Genomic DNA, 22,265 nt, shown 5'->3' with positions numbered 1-22,265 from the left:
CTCACTCAGCCTTGGGGCACGCTAGGGCATACCATTACTTTGTGTGGCATTTAAGATCCGTGGTAGAGAAGGTAGTGAGGAAGTTGCGCTGATAGACTTCAATAAAGCAGGAACGGTTTACACTGCCTGTGAATTTGGACATTCCTCTTTTTTTTTTTTTTTTTGAGTATTCTCAAGTTTCTACAAACTCTGGTGGTATGAGAAGTTTTAGCCTAATTTAGTCAATGTTTATTGGTCATGTTTATAGCTGAACCACACTGCATTTTCTTCTATGCTGTATCACACCACCACCATCCCCCAGCATCTGAAAAGCCCTGGTCTGCCCTTTGTTTCTCCTGGCGTTGCCTCAGGTTCTGGTTTTATACTAAGAAGTATCCTCTTAGCTCCTACTTTTTTCTTTTTGTTTGCCTGGCATAAGAGAATGAAGCTTTTATCCAGGTGTGTTTGTATTTTCCTTTTTAAAAGGCCTCTAGTTCTTGTTTATCTGCTAAGGATATTTCTATTTATTTGAGCAGTAGATATTTAAACATGAAGGAGTAGCACAGGAGAGAGACAAATGAGGTTTGTATGAGTGCAGTTTGGAAGGTGGAGAGTAGGTAGCAAAGGACGAATAGACCCTGTAGGGCACCTCTGTGTGAGCCAGGCACGTGCCTGAGGGGCTCATGTATGTATATGGAGAGGGATCTTCAGCGAGGTATTTGTATGTCGCTCTAAATACGCAGTGGAATTGTATGAGTGTGAAAATGTGTGTGGGAATTGTGAAAGCACACTGACTCTTAACAGCAGCCGATCCATATGCAGAGCTTTGAAAATGTGTCTTTCATGAGGCTAGTTGTGTGTGCCAGTTCTGATGTTTGCGAAAATTTGAGGGTCTGTATCTATGGGTTTTTTGAGCCTGGGAATACGCTCTGTTATCCTGAGCATCTGATTCTGATCTCGCGTGCCAGGATTTCTTCCAGCGGTTTCATAAGCTGCACTGAAGTGACATCTGAATTACACTGCTTTGGAACAGGGGTCAGGCGCTCTTCTGCTTGCACATATTAGTTTGTGTATGGCAAAGCCAATGTCAGAGTACAGTGGCGAGGCCGTGTCAGTGAGACGTGGCTCTGTGATTGTGCACGAAGTGTGTGTATGTGGAGCCATGTGTTTGTGTTAAGGGTGCCTGTGACACGCATGGACAAAGCGGCACGCTGGTGCGTTGTGCTGTGCGTGCGGACCGCTGTCTGGGTGGGCTGACACGCCGGCCTGCCCGTGCGGGACTGCGAATAGTTGTAAATAGTCCATGGAGCACCCCTCACCCCAAGGTTTTGCTTAACCCGGAACTCCACAGCCGGTGCCCACGCCAGCCTGGTTAGCGGGCAAGAGGCAACGGGAGCGCGCGCTGCCGTCGTTCCCGCGGCGGCCCCGGGCGGGAGCTGCGATGCCGTGTCACCCGCGCTGCCGGCGGCCCCGTCGCCCCAGCTGCAGTGCCGGGGTCAGCCCGGCTCGCCCGCCGCACTGCACCCCGCGGGGCCGGGGCCACGCTGCCCCAACTCCTCCGGCCCCGGCCCGGGACGCCCCGCCGCCCGGCCCGGGGAAGCGCGGCGCCTGCCGCGGCCGGGGCTGCGCGGTGCCGCCGGGCGCGCTGCGGTGCCGGTGCCGGGTCCGGCGGCCCCCCCCGGCCGTGCCTCCCCCAGCCGCGCTCCAAGCCCGGCCCCTGCGCGGGAGCCAATAGCCGCCCTGCCGTCTCCATTCGTCTCCCGGCGTTAAAGCTACAGCGGGGCTCGGGGCGGCGAAATCCCCCGTGGCCGTGTCCTGCGCGCCGCCGCCTCCTGCCGCCGTCAGTGTGTCCGCACGCGGGTGCGGGAGCGGAGCGGAGCGGCGCTGCCTCCCCGCCGCCTCTGCCCCGCCGCCGGGCTCGGGCTGGCTCCTCTGCCCGGGGCTCCCCGCGGCTCCCCGCTGCAGTTTAGTTGTTCTCTCGTGTTTTTTCTTTCTTTCCTTTCTTCCTTCCTTTTTTTTTTCCTTTTTTTTTTTTTTTTTTTCCCCTCTTCCAACCGGGAATGCTCAAACTGGACTGATGGACATTTCCGAGCTGTGCATCTCCGACCCGCTCGGCTACCACAACCAGTGAGTGTGCCGTGCCGTGCCGGGACCGGGCGGGCCGGGGGCGGGCTGGGACCGGCGCTGCGTCCCGCTGCGGGCGGGACGGGGCAGCGACCCCGCAGTCCCGCTGCCTCCCTGCCGCAGAGCCGCCCGCCTGCCGCCCCGGAGGGCACCGCAGGGGCCGGCTGGCCCCGGGCGGCCGCGGGCAGGGCGATGCGCACCTCCGCGCCGGCAGGTGCGGCAGAGCCCGCGGAGGAGCGCGCCGGGGGGTCGGTGCGTTGGTGTGTTTCTTTCTTGCCTTGTAACTTCTCCCTCTAACGCTTCATCTCCTAGGAACAGGCAGCTAACAGTGAGCACTGGCAGTCCTTTCTGCGCAGTTTTACTTTCCGTCTGTGCTAGGGTTTTTATTAGATGAATTACTAGATGTCTGTAAAGAGATACTCATCTAAAATTCCACAAAGTAGATCCGTTAAAGCACTGTCTTTTATAAAAAAGGACTGTTTTTCACCTGAAATACCCTGTGGAAATCTAGTTTCCCACAGTTTTCTGTTTGGATAGCCTGCCCGGGGAAAGAGTGGAGTGAGTCGGAGGGCTGGCAAGCAGACATCCCGAGCTGGGACCGGTGGCTGATACCTTAGCACCTGCTACTGCTCTTTGTATTCCGAAGTGGGCTGTGCCTGGTAATGCTGTATTTAAAATCACTTTAGCATGTTAAGTTTGGTTTGATCCTTTTGGGGAAGTTAGGAAACAAGGCAAAATCTTCTCAGCGTTTGCATCCAGCTGACTGGTGCAATTAATTTTAAATGCATTTCTCCTCTCTGATAAATCTCACCCTGCGCAGTCTCTCCCCTTTTGTGTGTTTGCATGTTAATCTCTGTGTCACCTACACAGGTTCTGTCTGTGGTGTCATCAGAGGAGGGAGTGAAGTAATTTTGCTTATTTCATTGCTTTTAAGAACAATTGTATTTAGTAAAATTAAAACAATTAAACCCAAACAAAACCCCCACAATGATACTTACCCCTCTTTCCTCACTACAGTTGTCTTTTATTTGTCTTTCTGTCTCTTGTTTCCTGATATTCCATCTGTCCTTACATTCACTTCTTCTTCCTTCATTCCCCTGCTTCCAGCAGTTTCATTAAAATGAGACTTAGTATTGTTAATAGAAATTAATAACCTAACCCATGTGATTTTCTTTTCCCCACTGGTGCCTCACTTGTGGCTGCTCCATTTTGAATTAAAAATAAACAAACAGTTTCTTAAGGGAAATGTATTATGTATGCTGCTGGGAGTCTTTTAATATTAAGGCAAAAATAGAAAGTGCATTTACCTTCATTAAAAAGAAAGGCACAAAATGCCATAATCAAAAGCTAGATCTTCATCACTTACTATTATTATCTCTTAACTTTTTCCTTTTATTTTTTCTACTTTTGGAATTGAAAAAAGGAACTCAAACAACATGAAAATAGTAAGAAGTAATCAGCATGTTGTATTACTGTTTACCCCTTTCACTTTTCCACTGGTTCTCAGTCAGCTCTCAAGAATGTCAGGTGCACCTTACCCATACTCACAACTCTTTGGCCGCTGAGTAGACAGATGAAGGTGGCCCTGGGGGAAGTGCCACTGAGCGCCTACGGCTTTACAGTAGACACACAGTGCTTCTTTTTGAGATGAGAAACTGTTGGAGAGCTCTTTGTTTAGAAAAGTGCTTGGCTTAGTTCTGCGTGCCAGCTAACCTTCTCTTTAACATTGTTGAGGTTGGGGAAGACAGACAGAGAAATACCATTTAAAATACCTCAACCTCTAGTTTTCAATCTCTTTTTAAAATATTTTTTTAATTGAAGGAGTACAATAATGCAGGGAAGTAGGGTTAAGTCTGGAAAAAGTTACTGAGGGAAGGAAAAGATGTAAGAAGCCTTAAAAATGCAGTGTATTTAAAGGTGTATGTACAGTGTGTCAGGTACTGATTTGGTTTACATTCTGGTTTTGTTAAGGTTAGATTTCAGATTACATTCCTGTAGCTGAGGATAAAAGTTGGCCCTGTATATCCCTTTAGCTATTTTTTTTCTCCCATTGTAACACAATTATATTGTGAACATATAATGTAAATACGGGTATTGCATTTGTGCCTGTATCGCTACCTAGCTATGTGAACATAATATCCTATTGTACTGACCTACTCTTCTGACTGTTAGCCATTGAAAAAAATTTAATAGTTTTTTTTTTTAGTACTGCTTTTAATTATTGAGCAGCAATTTTTGTCAAATTAAACCTTAAATTAGGAGTCAATTTAAAAATATTGCAAACTGCCTCTTGTTTAGTTGCTTGTTAAACTATAGGAAAAAATAGGAGGAAGAGTAGAATGTAGGAAGAGAAGTGGATGTGATCACTCAATAAGTGATCCATACAGTTACCTGGAAACTGTATTTCACCTCTCAGTTACTGAGAGAGAGAGAGAGAGAATGAACAAGGCAAAGGAGAGAAGAGGTGACTCCCTTCACCTTGGAGTTTAAGGAGAACTTAATTTTTGTAACAGTCAGACCCAAGAAGAGGCTGAACAAAAAGTAAGCAAAGGAATTCATTGTCCCTAATCCCACTCTTCAGGTTTTGGATTTGTCTTCCTCAAGCAGTGGAAGTTCCCTTTCCTTTGCGTGCATGTGTTGATCTGAGCGATTACACCAGGAACCTGCGGAAGTTCTGGTCAGCGGGTTGTGTAGTTTCCCTCAGTGCAGAATCTTGCAGGGAAAGTAGGAAAATGTTTCTTCCTAATTTTGATGCTCTGTGCATTTGTCCTAAGGCAGCATATGTATTTCATTTCTTGCATAGGAATCCACTCTTTAGCAACTGCTTACTACCTTTTGGTACTGACCTTTGGGAGAATTGTTCCTGGGGTAGGTGATGCAGCTCCAAGGAAGAAGCTTTTGTATGAGTTCGAACTGGGAAACTAACAAAGACGATGATTTGTACCTGCAGTTTGTCTCTCAGGTGAGGGCATATGGTGAGAATACATTAGTTACACTGTACTGACAATGTCTGTCTGCAGTACAGCGGGAACGGAATGTGTGTGCAGACATCACAAATGTATACTCTGACATATAAAAGATGTGATTATGTTCACACACAAACACATGTGTGAATCTATAAATATTTATGTGTAGGTATATGCACATACATATGTATGGTCATACTGCGTACTGGTGTTGCGTCTCTCACATAAACAAATCTAAGGCTGTTTCAAAGGAGAGTGAAACACGACATTTTTACTTTCCCAAATTAACTTCCACATCCCAGAGATATTTTTTCTGCCTAGTTATAGTTGACACTAGAAATGTTGATAGGACTACAGAATTGCCATCTCTGTTTCTAATTAATATTCTACGTGACAGACAGAAACTGACCAAGGAACCGTCATGAAGGGAAAATAAAAATCATTGGCAAATGAGGGCATCCTGCCAGATGCTATGTCTCTTACACTGTTTCCTCTGATGTACAAGACAGACACGTGAGTCACTGATCTGATAAAAATGAAAATTATTTTATGAACAGAAGAAAAAAGTTGAAAGGAATAAGTGATATATTTGATAGAGGGATGGAAAGGTATAACACTGGAATTTTAAATCAATAAAGGAGCGAATTCCGGACCCTGCGGCAGAGAATTAACAAAGTTGTTGTCACTGACTCTAATGCACAGGCTGAGGAAATGTGACTTGATTTCAGAGGTTACTGGAAATCTCCATATTCTGTGAATGGGAGGAAATCTGAGTCAGAGAGGCTGAATGCAACTGTCAGCTCTGAGTATCTCTGAAAGTCTGGGATAGGGAGGGGTTGTTAAGTGGGGAGAATGGGGAGGGAGTTGTTTATTTTATTGACAGAATAAATTGGAAAAACCTCTGTAAGGGAAATGGCTTAGTTACTGGGTTCCTGACAAGGTTCCCAATCATAGAACGGGGTCTTGGTATACTAAGATTATCAAGCACGAGAACGATGAGGAAATTGGGACCTTTAAAGTATTTGAGTTAGCTTTTCCCTCCTCTTCCAATTCCACTTGTAAAAGTAAAGATGATCTAATCATTATCAGTTATTGAGAAATATTGAAAGATCAATCTATTTTAAAAATAGGCTTTTTTTCATTGTATTGATTTGAAGTAATCAATAAATATTGCATTTAGCCTGAGAGGGGAAAGACTTTGGATCAGAGAAAGTTGCTGTCACAGATGTTTCGTATCCCGTTTTCTTCCTCTCCAAGAGAATGTTGTTCTACTCTCTGTGCCCTTTCCGCTGTTACTCCACAGCCCCGTTTCTCTGCTGTTACTACTGCTCTGAATTTCCTGTGTTCTTCAAATAATTTCAATTCAGTAAGAAACTGTGTGCATTTTATCAGTGGGTCTCTTTACCAGTTTTTCCAGGGCTCAAAGGATACAAACTCTCTTAGGGGATGGTAAAAGGTTTAAACCTGAGACTAGATAGACTTTACAGGTTCTGCCGGGAGTAAAGCAGAATTTCTCCAAAGAGTTTAAAATGCCTAAGAAGGATTTAATTAAGGAAAGAAATAGTATAAGTAAAAAAAGATAGTGACAAAGCTTGGATTTAAAAGCCAAAATCCTTTGCCCAACTTCTGCTAAGTTGCGCCCCTCAGTTTAGGAGTTGGGGCTCATAGCGGCAGCTAGTGTTACATGTCAGCAATTCCACTGTAGATTGCAGAGACTAGGAAATTCTTCCCAGTCAGACCTGTCCTTTATTCCATGGAGCTACTGATGGTAACTTTACAGCCAGGGAGCACAACAGAATTTTTAGTTTATGCAGTGTGGGCAAGTAAATTTAGCATCTGTCTGGTACCCAGCGGCGAGGTTCCTAGGTAATGCTGCTATAGAAACTGGGGGGGAAAAAAAGGGAAAGATCAAAGCTTCCACGGCAAACTATGAATCAGATGATTGTTTAGCAAAGGGACTTAACAAAGAAGATATTAGCAGTACTCAGCTATGGTGACCTTGCCAAAAAAAAAGGAAAATGTTGATTTCTTTCTGTCTTCCTGATATCAGCTGCATTTGAGTTGTGAATGTAGTCATCTCTATGTAGCTTGCATGTGTGATGTGCTTTGTACCTGTCATTTGGAACAGAATGTAATTTAGTAGTATTTATTAGTAATACCTATTGACCTGGTGAGTTTTACTACTTAGGAATTAAATTGTAGTAACTTATTCTTTGTGTTTGTTTCCATCCTTGCTATGCCGCCTCTCTTTAAAGCTTTGCCCTGTCTCTTCAGAGCAATAAAGATGCCCACAAAATGATCCTTGCAGCTGGAGCACAGTGCACTTTGATTCTTCCAGTGCTTGAGAGTCTGGCTGCTGGCAGTGACTGTCCGTGAGGAGAAACATGCCTGCTCAAGGTGGAACACACTGTATAATAATATATTTGTCATGTTTGTAATTGCAAATGTAATTAGCAAACAAGCTCTGGGGGATTGAGGACTTGAAACTTTCACTGCACATCATTTGACCCTATCTTGACTGGGCCGGAGCTTGTACGCCACTTTTAACCCTTGCTGTTCTTGAAAAGAAATGCTGCTTCTAGTCTGACTGCTGCTAAGTTTCCTGTCTTTTTTTTTCCCCTTGTGTCCCATGTGTCCGCATGTCTGTCTCCCCCCACCGCCCCCCCCCCTTTTTTTTTCCTATGAGCAGCATTGTACCTGTATTTGCTTATACCTTCTTTTATTTTGATGGCAAGTGCTTACGTTCCTCCTGCAACACACACACTAATATTTCCTCTCCTAGCACTTCTGACACACTCTGGAAAGCATTCTGCAATGCCCTTTGTGAAGAGCACTGTGTACCAGTAAGTGCTTTTGCATACTGAGCTGTTCAGTGCATTCCTATCACCACAGGCAACGTTACTATTCAGTGCCCCTTGCACTTCGCAAAGACAACTTGCGAAAAGCAGGTGGCAAGCTGTTATCACACAACCTGCGATGGCTCTGTGTCCCTGCTGAGCTGGAATTTTCTTGCACTCCCTTTCTGAATGGGGGAGGAATAAATAATGTAAGAAATCATGTTCATTTTGTGGGATCCTGGCAAATCTCACTCTGGTCACCCTTAGGATGACTTTGTCGTCCTAAGAAAAATATTTCTGATCCGTAAGGGCTTAGTGAACGACACAGAATCCGTTCGTAAAGTCACAAACTTATGTGTGCATGGAAAGCAAAGACGGCTACTTTGCTTTTTCGTGTGAATGTTGTCTCTTACTTATTTTCTTTTTTGCTTTTAAGATAGGACTTAAATTGCAATAAAATTTGTGACAGGACTGTTCTTGTTTTGGACAGAGTTTTGTTTATTCTTGCATTTTTGTGTATATGAAAGAAAGTAGCTTAAATGTAGAGCGAGGTGGCCATATTCATACAATTTTTATCATGACTGTAAGGACTTCTCACAAATATTGCACCCTGTTGAAGGCTTGGAAGGAAAAGTAAGCCTATTCTAGTTTCTCCTTGGTAGGGTAAGAGCCTTTGATGAGAACCCATTCCTGCAGTCCAGATTTTCCTTTTCCATTCCCAGAAATTATGTTGAATTTACCGTGTATTATAAGGGTCACATATTTTTCTTAAATTAGAATAGTTTATAATGTGGGTGATGGAAGTGGAACCTCCAGCTTCGAGTATCCTGCGTAACAGGAGACAATTTCTCATAGTACCTTTTGTTTTGAATTTGTTATCTGTGTTTTACTGCAGCTGTTTTTAGGTGAAGATTTCATGTTGCTCTGTGTCTACTGTTCTGAAAGGCTTTTTGTACATATGGCATATTTAGAAGTGTTATTTTCTAGTTTTTCCCCCTTTTTCTCCTGGCACGTTAAAGTTCCCTTTAGTAATAATGGCCCTCAATCTCCGGTGATGGAGCCGTCACTGTGAACAATGCTGGTGAGTGTATTGTCTCGCTGTCCTTTTACTCAAGAGAAAGGTCAAAGGAACAGCTTTAAAAAAATCTTCAATTCTCCTGTTATGATTTTGCATATGGAGATGATAATTTTAGGAATGTATAAGCACTTGGGTGAAAATCAGACAGAAATATTATTTTCCATCCATTGCCGCAAGTACATTTTTTTTAGATGTGCTGAGATTACAAACTAAATTTCGCACAGAGATTTACACCATTTTATATATTAAATAATTAAACAGCTGAAAATAAGGGCACTAGGACACTAAAGAATTCTTCTTCAACATATTTTATTTTTCTAAAGTCTTTTGTGTTGTTTCTGTATTTATTGTCAGCCTGACAAGTATTTCGTTCTCAAACATATTGTTTGTTTCCTGATTTAAGAAATTCTACTTATTTAGATGTGTTTTTCACTGATGTGTGACACAGCAGTGGAGAACTTAGCATGTTACTGATTTCAGGGATTTGGTTTAGATTTTTTTTTTTGGTGCACGTAGCTAGAATTAGTTGATAAACATTTGCAATGTGTACATTTTCTTCGAACTTTGATTTTTAATTTTTAAAACTATCTTTGATTTATACAGCAATTTTCAGGAGTTGCTGTCATTTTATTTCTCTTTATTTCTGGACTGTGTATGGTATGTGATTGCTATCTAGTTTTAACAGTTCAGAAAGTGCTGTACAGGAAGAAGAACATTTTAATTCTTTAGAACACACAAATTCAGTCCTTCAGCTACTTTTCAGATGTACATGATGTTGCTTCTGCTTTTATCTCTAAGAGTTGAATTCAGTTTCTTCGTAGTTTTCATATTTCTGTTGATGGGGGGGGTTGGTCATTTTGGTAGACTGAGGTACTAAAAATATTCTCCTATGAAACTAAAAATGTTGGTGCCTGTTGTCTGACACCCTTTAGTAAGCAATTTTTGTTATCAGATTCATCGGTAGTGCAAAGGTATCTGGCTGGATCAGGGCTCTCTGAACACATAAACGTATCGAGCAGTGACTTCCAAGCTGTGATGTGCAGCCTGCAACGCAGCCTAACCAGGGACGGGGGCGGGGGGGGCACAGCTGGCTGGTACAACTGAGACTCCCATTCAAAGCCAAGGAAATCCCGACACATGAACTTGCATTTCGGTGCTTAGGCTTCGTGAAGGGTGTTGGTTTTACTTCTTGTGGGTTCTTTTTGACTTAATAGATTGTAGCAAATACGACCTTTTGCAAATGGTGTTGAAGTGTATCGATGTGTCTGGATGTATTATTTTACATAGCTGATGCCAGATGGGTCTCCCTCAGAATGTTTGATACAAGTTGCATAGTGGCATCAAGCATGCTCTAGAGGACTAGAATGAGTCAAAGTACAAGAGAAAGAGTTTTCTTCTGTACAGAGATCAGTAAGCGCATGGATGGATGGATGTCAGGGGGTGTGTGTACACTTAGTTTTACATATATGTGCACATACTACAAATTAACAGAACACACGTGTATATGAAGTACATAATTTTATGTATAAACACATGTTCTTTCAATATTGCACAGTGTCCTGTTTCACTTAAACAGTAACCTATACCATGTCTCTCTGTCTCTGTATGCATATGCAAGCCTTTCTGCATATGGTTGCATATTTCTGTGTGTGCATTCATGTATAAATGTATAAAAAAAATAAGGATAGGTATGTCTTTTTTCACCACAAGGTTGTTCTGAGTCTTTATTAATCTAAATTTTAAAATCTGTTCATAGCCTTGCATAGAAGGTGTTCTGTTAATGTAGAATGTTGTACAAGTATACCATATGTAACACTTGTGCTTAAAAAAAATATTTTGATGTTTCTCTTGGAACATATATAATTATGGCTTATATAGGGTTAGGTGCTACTGAACAATTCAAGTTAGATCTTCTTGTTTGTAAATCAATGCATATTGGAATTTGTGATTTTTAAAGAGGAACAGAGATTTTCTTTAAATAAAGTATCAGAGAGGAATTTGAAAAATGGTGTGCAGAACATAGATCCAGTTATAACATTATCCAGATGAAGCTGGGCTCATGTGCCATAGCAAAAAAAATCAGCGGTTTAGAATTAATTTTTCTTTTTGTTTAATTTTTGGTTATTTTAGAAACCTTTATTTCTTCTTCTTCTTTTTTTTTTTTCTTTTTAATGTGATTTTGGTTTGGGAAGGCACAAAATATGGTGTGCTTCCCCTTAAGGAATCCCTTGCTTAAAAGGTTATTTGATGATGAGATACTTTGGGTTTTTTTTATTTCAGCACCTACATTCTGACCATTCTCTTTTTATTCATTTAAATGTGTTTTGTATTTTAAAATAGAGCATTTGCTTTTCTTCTAGCAATCACAACTAGGGGACTGTCGTTGCAGAAGGAACTATAACCCCTAATCACTGCCCCGATCATTACTTCTCTAATAATATGGACCATCTATGTTGAAATTTCCCTTCTTGAGTTTCTGTTCTAACATGGAATTATTTTTAAAAAATGAACAAATTTAATTCCACAGCGTTTTTAAAATAACTTAATTATGAAACAAAAACCCAAAAGCTCTCATAGTATAGTGATGCGGTATTTCTACACGTTTTAATACGCTAATTTTCCTTAGAATTTTCCCCTCAGGTGTTTAGAGAAAAACAGATGCAGTCCCCCTTCGCCTTTAATTGTTGGTTGAAAGAAGAAAAAAATACCTGCTTTTGGTTGGTCTGCTTTTTCAACATGCTATTACTTTGCTTCAATCTCAGCAAAATGTTATAGATTCAATTCCCCTGTTGGACCAAGAGTTAAAAATTAATTCATGAATAATAAAAACCAATCAGTCTTGTTGAGTTTAAGAAGGATTAGAAGAAAGGTTTTTGTACAGAAGCAGTTATATATCTTGGTGGTGATGCTGTTGGACTAATAGATATTGTACTAGGTCCCGTTGGTTATCTGATAAAGGTAGCTGATTTGCAAATAGGATTGTTATCCTGATGACTAACGAGTCTAATATTGGATGGATTAAAAGAGGTTGGGCAGCTGGTGTCTATTATAAGTTCTCGAGTCCCTCTTAGGAGATAATTTATTTGATTCAGACGTGTAGATTGAAAAGGGACCAGATAAATACATACCATAAAGAAACGATCCTTGCTGCCTCACTGCAGCTGGGATTTTCAAGGAAGGCGATGTGACTTGGGCACCGAATTCCAGTGAGTGTGTCAGCATTCCTGTGCTGGGGAGCTGTCCATAGCGTGGCCAGAGGCCTGTACAGACACCAGGCTATCCTGTGCTCGGAGTTAAATGACAGAAGATGGGGACAGAAAAACTTAAGATCCTCTTGAGACAGAGGAAGGATTTGAACCCAGAATTTTGTGATGCAAAACCTGACCCTGTGTCTACATAGATCTGCTGTGTAACACTTGAGAGGGGCAGAAGAAAGTGAGACACATGGCTTCGGGGGAATGAGGGCATCCAGGGTGATGGAGATTTCAATTTTTCTGAAAGGTCTCAGAGCTAAAGGTAGAGTTTAAGGGAAGCTGGTGTACAAAGGCAGCTTGTTTCAGGGACAGTGCTTGAGCCTGACGTGGGTATGGGAAGAAGGCTGCCCTTCTGTGTGAGCCAGCCCTTCAGCACAGTGAGGTGGAGGTCTGGGGAAGGGAGGAAGAGGATATGGCTGCTGTCGGCGAGAGGAGGAATGGAGAAATCTTTTCAAATATCTGCTCCATAAGAGCTTCCTAGGACTACAGAACCTTGGTGACAAAAGTGTCTTGAGCAACAAATCCTCATCCTGTAAGAGGAGTTCTCTGTCACGCTTAAGAGCCGCAGCATCTGTGTCTTTCAGCTGTCGTCGTGGCAAAACTTGCAAATGCAGGATCTTTGGGAGGTTAAAGACAGCAATATCCAGCTTGCAGGCAACTGGCTGTTAGATTTGGGTAGAAATAAAGGCAGCAGAGACAGCAGTGTCCTTCTTCTGAAAGGTGAATAATTTTGCTTCCTTTAGTGAAGGACTGGCCGGTGGCTTTGCCTCCACCTGCCCCACTGCTCCGGCGCAGGTAGGAGCTGGAAGAGCTCTGCAGCCATCTGCAGGGCTCTGCCGACAGTGCGCCGGGCACCTCGCTGCTGAGAAAGGGGCTGCAGGGCCTGCCTGGAGAGCAGCCATCACACCTTTCCATTCACAGGCCAGCTTTTTGAAAACGTTCAAATTACTTTGTCCTCTAAAAAGTACATGCGGGTTTCTCCTGGGCATCTTGGCAGTGCTCTCGTTACTGCATTAAGAAAGAGTTTCCATGTTTGTGGACCTCGTGGAGCCTCCAGGGAGACACTGTTGTCATCCCTGATGGGTCCTACTCTGCGCACTCCCTTCTGCATCTTACTAGTATGTGTTTCGATGCTGTCATCACATCGATTGAAGGCAGATTCCGCTGTCTGTAGAGATCTCATGGTAAAGAAGCTTGATGAGGAAAGAGGAGAAACCTTAGTGTTTCCCATATGAGTTTCCTGCAGTCTTTGAGAAATATATGACTATAGTAGTACATCTTTTGTGTATTTGCACAGTGTTTCCTACATGAAGCAATCTTTTGCTTTCTCACAGAATCACAGAATGGTTGAGGTTGGAATGGACCTCTGGAGGTCATCTGGTCCAACCCCTCTGCTCAGGCAGGGCCACCTAGAGCTGGTTGTTCAGGACCATGTCCAGATGGCTTTCGAGTATCTCCAAGACAAAAGACTCCACAACCTCTCTGGGCAACCTGTGCCAGTGCTCAGTCACCCTCACAGTGAAAAAGTGTTTCCTTATGTTCAGACCCTACTATGTTTTGCTTCATGCTCTCTTGTTGTGCCTCTTGACATTTTTTCCTCATACTTGAGTTTACCCAATCATTTTATGGTGTCTTAAAACTCTCTCTGGTTCGTCAGTTTCTTCATAATAAAGTGACACACAGAAATTTTGGGTACACTTAGGTTAAACCTACATGGAAGAGAAGTATCCCCTACCTGGTTCCCTGGCAGTGTATCTTGATGTCATCCACATAGGTGATTGACAGCTGGGAATATAACTGTGTCATTGGGATCTGAATCTCTGGGCTCTTGCAGCCTGAGTCAAGACTGACAGGTATGTCTTAGATTTACAATTGGTTCGTCAAGAGCATCTATTGTGTCTCATCAGGAGATACAGGAATTTATCATCTAGTCTAGAGTACAGCTTGTCCACATCACAATATGACAAATACGTAGAGGTATTTGTTTCAAATATCCTCTTTATCTTTTTCTTAGTCAGTAGCTAGTTTATCAGGGTTCTTTTCTTAACAGAGTAAATGAATAGCAGTGAGCGACAATTAAATGCAGGTTTAACAGGGAACAATTCATTCATTTGGGGGTTGCCATTATTTTGATCTCTGTTCTTAGTCGTCATTGGTTTCTTCTGGGAGAATGACATCTGAGTGGTCGCACTGTATCGTTGGTGCATCACTAGTGTGAGAGTTAGGATAAGGATTTGACACTGTTCATGATGTGGACTACTGAACCAGTGAAAAAGCTTTTAACAGCTGTAGAGGACAAATTTTGAGGAGGATGCCATATTAAAATGACTTCTACCATGACAGAATACCTTCTACCTGTAATAATGTAGTCAGTACTTGCTGCCTTCTAGGAGTGAGTACTGTGCTAACAGGTTCTGTTTCACTCGCAGCAATAGGCAATTTATATCAGGTTACTTCATCTTCTGAGAGCAACTAACAACCATGAAATGCTGTCACTGTTGTTGAAGGAAGAGGCTGGTGTTAAGAATTTATATGGGAAACTAGACATGCAGAAGCCACAAGATGAAGAAGCCATCTACAAGCTTTGAGTGTGTTTGGGAACTTGCTTTTTAAAACTGTCTTCTTAAGGTACTTTGGATCCAAATCTGCTGTCATTTTTACTTGTGTAAATGACAAGTAACTGAGAATCAGATGGGATACACCAGTGTACAACTGGCACAAGATTAATATTAGGCCATTCAGCTCAACATCATAGTAGAGGAAGATAGGCCTGGAACCAATATAAGAAATCATATTGAAGTGGGAGGTGGGGGGAGGACTAAAGCTTTAGGAAGGGTAGAAGCTAGTGATTTTCTTTCCATAAAACTGCCAGGTGCTGTTAGTGCATCAGATCACCGGCTGCTTCTTTCAGAGTTCAGGTTTCATGCTTCTAATGCATGAAATGATTTTTTCAGCCCTTTGGGAATAATTTGGAGTATGTTGGAGAAGGCTACATAGTGGTAATTGGGGAGCAGTTTGATGCATTGCTAAAATGCACAGAGGACAAAATGCCGAATGAGGTATGAGAGGAGGTGAAGTATGAACTCGCTGAAGTTGCAAAGAATGTTATCGGGATAAAACCACAGCAGAGGTGAGTAAAGCAGGACTTCAAAGAAGCATTCCAGCATGCAGAGAATTCCAGAGAGTTCCAGATGAGATTGTTCTTCGCCAAATTTAGGAGAATGAAACTCATGGAAGAATGCCCTTGCAAAGGAGAAAGAAGACTAGAACAAGGTAGCTGGGAAGAAGAGACCTGACTCTGGTTGCAGGCTCCTTTTAAGGTGTCTATGTAATGCCATCAAGCTTAGCAGCAATTGCATCTTTATAGCAATAGATAAAATCAAGAAAAAGTGGAAGGCAAATTTAACAAATTGTGCCTCAAGTAAAACCTCCCTGAAATTCTTCTGTAGGTAGGAAATCTTAAGTTAGCACCATCTGATTCTGTAGTATCCTGAGAACTCCGGTACTGCAAGGAAATGTAAAAGCAATGCCAGCAATACTCTACTGCTCTAGACAAGAGATCCAAAGGAGAGTTGATGGTTCAGAATGATGTTGAGCATTTTGGGCTGTAAGCAGTGTACTTCCACTGGACACTGTTGGAGGTGTGTTTGATTGGAGATGGTGAGCTGGAGGAAGGACAAGCAAGGGTCTGTCTCATGGAGCTTGAGATCAGGCTGTGACAATGGTGACTTGAAAAGCTGAGGACAGCAATTCAGTCACTGTAGCTGCATCTTGCTGTGTGACTCAGGTTTCTGTCTGAAACATATTAGGACACATCTGTTTCGCCACTTTCCTCATTTAACTTACTGAACAGACACTGGAAACAGCCATTTCTTTCTGCAGAAAGCTGGAATTTGAATACAGCTTTAGGAGAAAGAGAGATCACAGAGGAGGAAGAAAGGTTTTGCTAGCACATGCACAGGTTTCTGTCACTAAAATTGAATGAGGATTTGCTTAAAAATTGGGGTCAAACCTTGCAAAACTACTGCTTTGTTTCTCTCCCAGCTTTTTAATGCAGTATGCACTGCATGGCCACTGAACTGGAAATGGGCTTTCCTTCAGATTTGCAGACCGTCTTGTTTTGTCTGTCTGCAAAAAAGTGAAAGCTGTCAGCAACATCTTTGCAAGGTGAGGAAGAGGCACATATGTCAAGCCTGCCCACAGAAACACACAGGTTCCTTCCACCTGACAGCCCTGTCATGGCTCCTATCGCTGGCTGAAAGCGGAGCCTGCCTCCTGCACCCGTTGTGGGGAACCTGAAAGCCAGGTGCTGCTGGGAGCAAATTGCACTGGGGAGAGGTGATGAGACATAGGGCAGCAGGGTATTTCAGAGGGCAGAGGAGCTTTGAAATGGAGCTTTTGACATTGGAAAGAGCTGCTGTGTGTAATGTCATGGGGCCTGAAGAAAGAGAGCTGTTCCCTTGGGATGAGGAGATTTATTACAGTGTGTTTAGCATCCCTGCAACTAGAGAAGGAAGATGCACAGGTGGGAGGCTTGTGCCGCACGTCTGCGCCAAGGCAGAATGGCAGGAATGATGCGTTGCTGTGAGATGGGATGGGAACGGAGTCCTGTGCGTTGGTTGGGGCAAGTTACAGCAACACTGGCTTGGCGTGGAAAAAGGAAAAACTCAGCTGACCTTTGTCATTGTGATAGAGATATTAATAACCCCAGGAGGAAAAGCTCACAGTCGGTGAGCTGGAAAAGGGAGGAACTGGGGACCACCAGCCAATTTTAAAATGTTTTCTGGCCTATTCATACGGGCCACTGCTGGTTATTACTATGGTTTCACTATGTTGTATGTCCATCTGTACTAAAGCAAGCAAGGATATCTCCCGTGAAGCCCCATCAAGGCTGTATGAGGTGCTTCTCGCTGAACTGAGTCTCAGAGCCCTCCTTGGCTTGAGGAAGGTGCTGTTAGGACTCCTCCTGTAAAGGTAGCACATAAAACAACCTAACAGGAGTGTAAACTTGTTGAGTGAACATACTGAATCCCTGAGAGAATTCCTGATTTCAGGACGAGATGTAGATTTGGGATGGAGGTTATTGAGCCAACATTTATTTAAAGTGTCATCAGGACTAAAAGGTATTTTGTTGAGGTGGATTGAACAGCTCTGAGGAGCTACAGTTTTAACAGACAGGGATCAACGTAGTGCTGGCCAGGAGAGTAGCACCTTGGAAATTAGTTTTGGAAAAGCAGTCCATGACATTGCTTAAATGAGGTTGTTGCCTATCCCCTGCTTTCTGCAGGGATTTAAAGGTGCAAAGTGAAAGATCTTCACAGGCATAGGAGGTAGAAAGTGAACCATGTTTCCGTGCAGTGATGCTGAGCCTCCATCAGATGTGTCCTTTCCCTGATGTGTATTTTGCTTATCACTTGGGGAGCAAGGGCACATCTTTTGCCTCCAGCAGCCCAGCTGCCAGGATGGAGTAAATATTGTTCTGTGGCCAAAGGGGCCTGTTAGCCTCCAGGAGACACCAAACAGCAGCACTCAGAAAAATTAGCAGCAGTAAAAGTACATTATACAATTCATCAATCTTTTGTTTTCAACACTGAAGCAATGCTACTTGGGGCACATGGATTACACCAGGGTCAGCACTTTCATTAGGAGATCCCTGGTCCCCCACCCTCAGCCCACCACCCATCCCCAGGGATTCAGCAGAATTGCTTCCAGTGGTGGGTGCAGGCAGCTGCCTGGCATGGGTAAATGAGGCTGGGAGCAGCCATTCAGTTCTAGGGAGTGTGAAAAATCAGAGGCAGTTAGGTATGAGTGAAAATACTGTAAGTTTCCCTGGTGTCAGCACAGGCCAGTTCTGATTTTAAAAATGAAATATGGCAGCTAATTAATCTAGATCACAGCTTAATCGCCTGTGGTGGGTTTAAAAAAAAACATTTTTGTGTGAATTTAGCACTCATGAAAGTGAGAGGCTGAGATACTGCATAGACCAAAGCACAGCACGGATAAGCTGTCTCCTGCTGGCTCTGTTCATGCTCCTCTGCGGTGGCTTGCAGTAGCCACTGCTATTACCTCTGGAGCTTGCCTTTCATACCTTCCTCTGCAGCAGCATCCACACACCCGGTGTGACACACACCTCCCAGTGCCTTCACATCTCCTTTTGGGAGAAGCCAGAGAGGTTCGGAGGCGCAAAGCAACAGATTTGCAGGTCCGCCCCAGGACAATATGAGGAATACCTCTTCCTAGGGCCCAGGCTGCAGTGTGCTACCTGCTGTTAGAGGTGCAGTGAAACATGGTACTGCCTGGAAAGTGTGGTGTGAACAGGGAAAGAAAGGGATCAGAGAAGGCACCAAGGCAGCAATCAGAAAGCTCGGAAGATGAAGGATTTACTTGCTGTGTTCTTTCCCCCAGACCAGAAGCAGGCCAGCACTGGGGAAAAGAAAAACTATCTGTCCAGTTTTATAGGCTGTGAGTGCGTGTATGTTTTCTAAAGATTTTGAAAAGATGCGGCATGAGTCCTTCATTGCACATCTCACCCATCGTTAGTGAGTTGCTTTCTGCCAGTGTTTTTAGCTGATGTAGGTCTTGCAGAGGGATGTGTCACAGGTACTGGCTGTGAGACGATGTCAGACAGTTGGTTGACTGAGGAGAGGGATGGTATGGGGGAAAGCAGGTGCGTGTTTGAAAGACGAGCAAAACAGATGGACCAAGCTGAGTGCATGTGATGGATCACAGAAGGGGCCAGGACAATGTGGGAAGAGACTGTCTATTAAATTTTGTGGAATGGCTTTAAAATAATCCATCAGCAAAGCGACAGCTTTCTACTCTGTTCAATCAACTTTTTTAGTAAGAGTCTCTACAGTTAGGAGCAAACCATTTCCTTTCTCCTTCCTCTTTCATTCACGCTTATGCTGAATTGTGGTCCTGACTCCTTGCAGGTTAGCAAAGCTGAACGGAAGTCAGGGGAGAGCTGATGTTGCTGATGAAAAATTCTTTGCTCTGAGGACTGGCACATCAACCTGGCACTAGGGTTGTCTCTGTGCCCCTGGCACCCATTGTGGCATTGCGGTATTGGTTATTTGGTGGATACCAATGCTCTGATTAAGTTTCAGCTCAGACGTTTACATTGTTCCTTATTTTCTATTATAGTTTCAATAGGACAGACAATTCTTTTTTCACTTCTTGAACTCTGGCTGTACACTGCAGAAGAGCTGCTGCATTAAGCTTCAGAGGTGGGATGAGTGAAACAATCCCTTAATGTGCGTACAGTTTTGAGTAGCAGTTTGAATTCCTTATGGGTGAAAGATGCTACACATTGCTTCTTATTCATCGTAAATCATCATTTTTTAATATATTTTTTACAGTGACTCGAGTGGATAAAAAAGGAACTCTTCCATTTTGTGAAGTAGTAACTGTATCCTAGGCGAAATAAAATACAAAGCTAAAAGCTTTAAAAAAAAATGGATTGTTGTTATTACTAAAACACAATAGTACTGTTTTATATCTGTAACCTTCAGCAATTATACTGGCCTGTATAGCAGCAAATACTCGGTGCTTAATTTGAATAAAAACATTATTTCTTATTTTGTCATTTAGATGAATAGAGAAGATGAATGAGTCACGTTTACTGAGGGTGTGGTGATAGTAAGGCCAGAGGGCTATAGAGATCTGAAGAATACAGTTCCCATTCAGTTAGTGTTATGACCAGCAAAGAAAGTCCTGTCTCAGCATAGCAGCTGGGGAACAGACATGGTTTTCAACCTGAAAACACAGTATTAATGGGTTGTATTTTGTTGTGCAATATTTGATCCATGAGGGCCCTGTGGCCAGGAGCCTGAAAAGCAATTTGAAAAATGTAAGGTATGTGTAACAAGGCAAGAACTCAGAGAAGAGACTAGAATTTACAGCAATGTGGAATGGATTGGAGCGAAAAAAGGGGAGAGTTGCACACATCAAAAGGTGCTTTAAAATGATTCAAGATACACACACGTCCGCTAGGTCAGAAGCAAGGAGAATCTGGTTTGTCCTCTTCAATTTACTTTTGTTGTTACGCAGCACGTATCCTCGCAGCATCTCTAATCTCCCTGTTTTGTCTGAGGAAGAATAACATACACATGAGTTTTTGGAATACCTGTGATTTGTTCTTGCAAAACAGGGCTTTGAGAACCCTGTGGGCATACAATTAACTGTTTCATTTTAATTCAGCCCTGTGGGAAGGGGTCAGGGTCTCTCACTCTGTCTCTTTGAAATTGCTTTGTAAAGGAGATGGTTAGTTAGCATCGACTGAGCATCTGCTGTTGAGGCTCAGTGAATAATCACCCAATCCCGCCCTGGATTAGAAGAGGAGAGAGAAATCAGACAGGGCTAAACACCAGTGATCAGTTAGCTTTACTGCAGCCTGGGGATGCATATGGACTAGGCAGGATTTATTTGGCTTTCCCAGTTTTGATTTCTGTGATTCTCCATGAGCTAGTCAAGACAAGGCAACCAGCAATCTTGGGGGGAAAAGATCAGAGCTGATATCTCCTTTTTCTCTTTCTTACTCTGTGGAAATTCTCCCCTTTTTGTTTTCCTTCATTTGCGATTTTGGGTCACAGAAAGATGAGAGCATCCCTGAAGATGGCAGCACAGACTCCCCAAACCCTAGCTGCAGTGCTCACTGGAGTTAATGCTTTCTGGCCTGGCAGAGGAAACCTTTCCCAGTTTCTTTCCTTCTGCAGACACTCAAGCAGATATTTCTCCTGTCCAGGGCTTCCTTATCTTGTCTGGTTCATGTTCCCAGTGAGTAAGGATTATCACTAGGACCTTTTTTTTTTTCCCCTCAAGACTGTGGGAAAACTTTTATCTTGAGAATTATTTTTTTCCTAGCTATGCTGAAATGAAATGGAATTGTCATTGCATAGTTGTCATCTCTAAGAGAAAATTATCTTCCTCTTAAAATAAATGAGATAAAATTAAAGGAAACATGTATCATGAAGGAAGAAAAATCCTGAGAACTTTTCAACTGTACTTATAGCGTGAGTTTTGGAGCAAATCAAAAAGATTTTGCAGATGTTAGTGGTGTTTTTTTGTTCTTGTCTTTTGTTCTTGTTGGTTTCTGTTAAGAAGATTGTTTTTTCTGTGGTTTATGTCCCTACCTGTAAATGAAGTACATCCATAGCTCTTGGAAGCATGCAAAGTAATTCCTGTGATTAAGCCGCTCTTTCACTTTCTGTTTCTTGAAGAGGCTGCATGATCTAAAGCTGGGATCAGGATGAAGCTCACTTCCCAGCTCTTCTGTAACCTCCCTAGGTGAACTGAGCAATCACTTCAAGTCTGATTCTCCTCCCGCCTGTAAATTGTGCATCAAAACATTTTCTTCCTCTTAATCTGTCTCTGGAATGCAAGTTCTTATGGACAAAGACAGATCTTTAATGCATAGTACACTACCTAACACTTAGGTCTGTGAAGTGCTTTTGTAATGACAATAATGCCTTTAATAACACAACCTGCCCTGTCCCAGCCACTATCCCACATAGTTTGTTCTTCATTTTTGCTTTGGTGGGAAGGAAGTTCCTGAAGATGGGTGCCATGTGCTGAGCCCTTCAGCTTGAATTTCTGTAATCGAGATGAAAGCTTACGTGGTGTGCAAATGCACCAGCGCTACCTAGACACAGACTTTTTGACCAAATGGCAAAGACTCCTTTGCCTCTTCTCCACACATGATCCTATATGTGTATATGTAAACTTACATGGCACATGGCAGTCCCGATTTGTGTACTCAGATATTGGAGATGTGCACATTTTGGAGGCCTATGTGTATTGCATTGCATATGTAAGCACAAGTTTCAGAGACCTTTTTACCCTGGCAGTAACTATATCACACTGTGTCCTGCCTCTATTCATACTTTGTGCCAAAGTCATAAACAACAAAGTGTTTTTCCTGCTTACCTGTTGACTGTCTCCTTTTGAGGCACATCTGCTGCAGTCTGATCCAGATTGCCTTTAATTTACAGTTTATCAGAACTTATTTTTCTGGTTTTCTTTTCCTTCT

The 22,265-nt window shown here is 42.9% G+C and overlaps 1 protein-coding gene across 3 annotated transcripts in view; it reads left to right on the top strand.

The window, feature by feature from the left end:
* The window catches only part of ESRRB (estrogen related receptor beta), a 135,530-nt gene that overhangs the window by 45,580 nt on the left and 67,685 nt on the right, over window positions 1–22,265 (top strand). Inside the window, exon 1 of one of the 3 annotated variants that reach the window (XM_055812203.1) lies at window positions 1,752–2,106. The exons of the other annotated variants lie outside the window; for them this stretch is intronic. Coding sequence (XP_055668178.1) covers window positions 2,057–2,106 — 50 coding nt within the window. The 5' untranslated portion in view covers window positions 1,752–2,056. Of the gene's footprint in view, window positions 1–1,751; window positions 2,107–22,265 lie in introns of those variants that run through there. 3 annotated transcript variants of the gene reach the window in all.

Source organism: Falco peregrinus, chromosome 1 (assembly GCF_023634155.1).
Source record: "Falco peregrinus isolate bFalPer1 chromosome 1, bFalPer1.pri, whole genome shotgun sequence".
NCBI classification, from domain to species: domain Eukaryota; kingdom Metazoa; phylum Chordata; class Aves; order Falconiformes; family Falconidae; genus Falco; species Falco peregrinus.
This window is presented reverse-complemented; position numbering and strand designations above follow the sequence as displayed.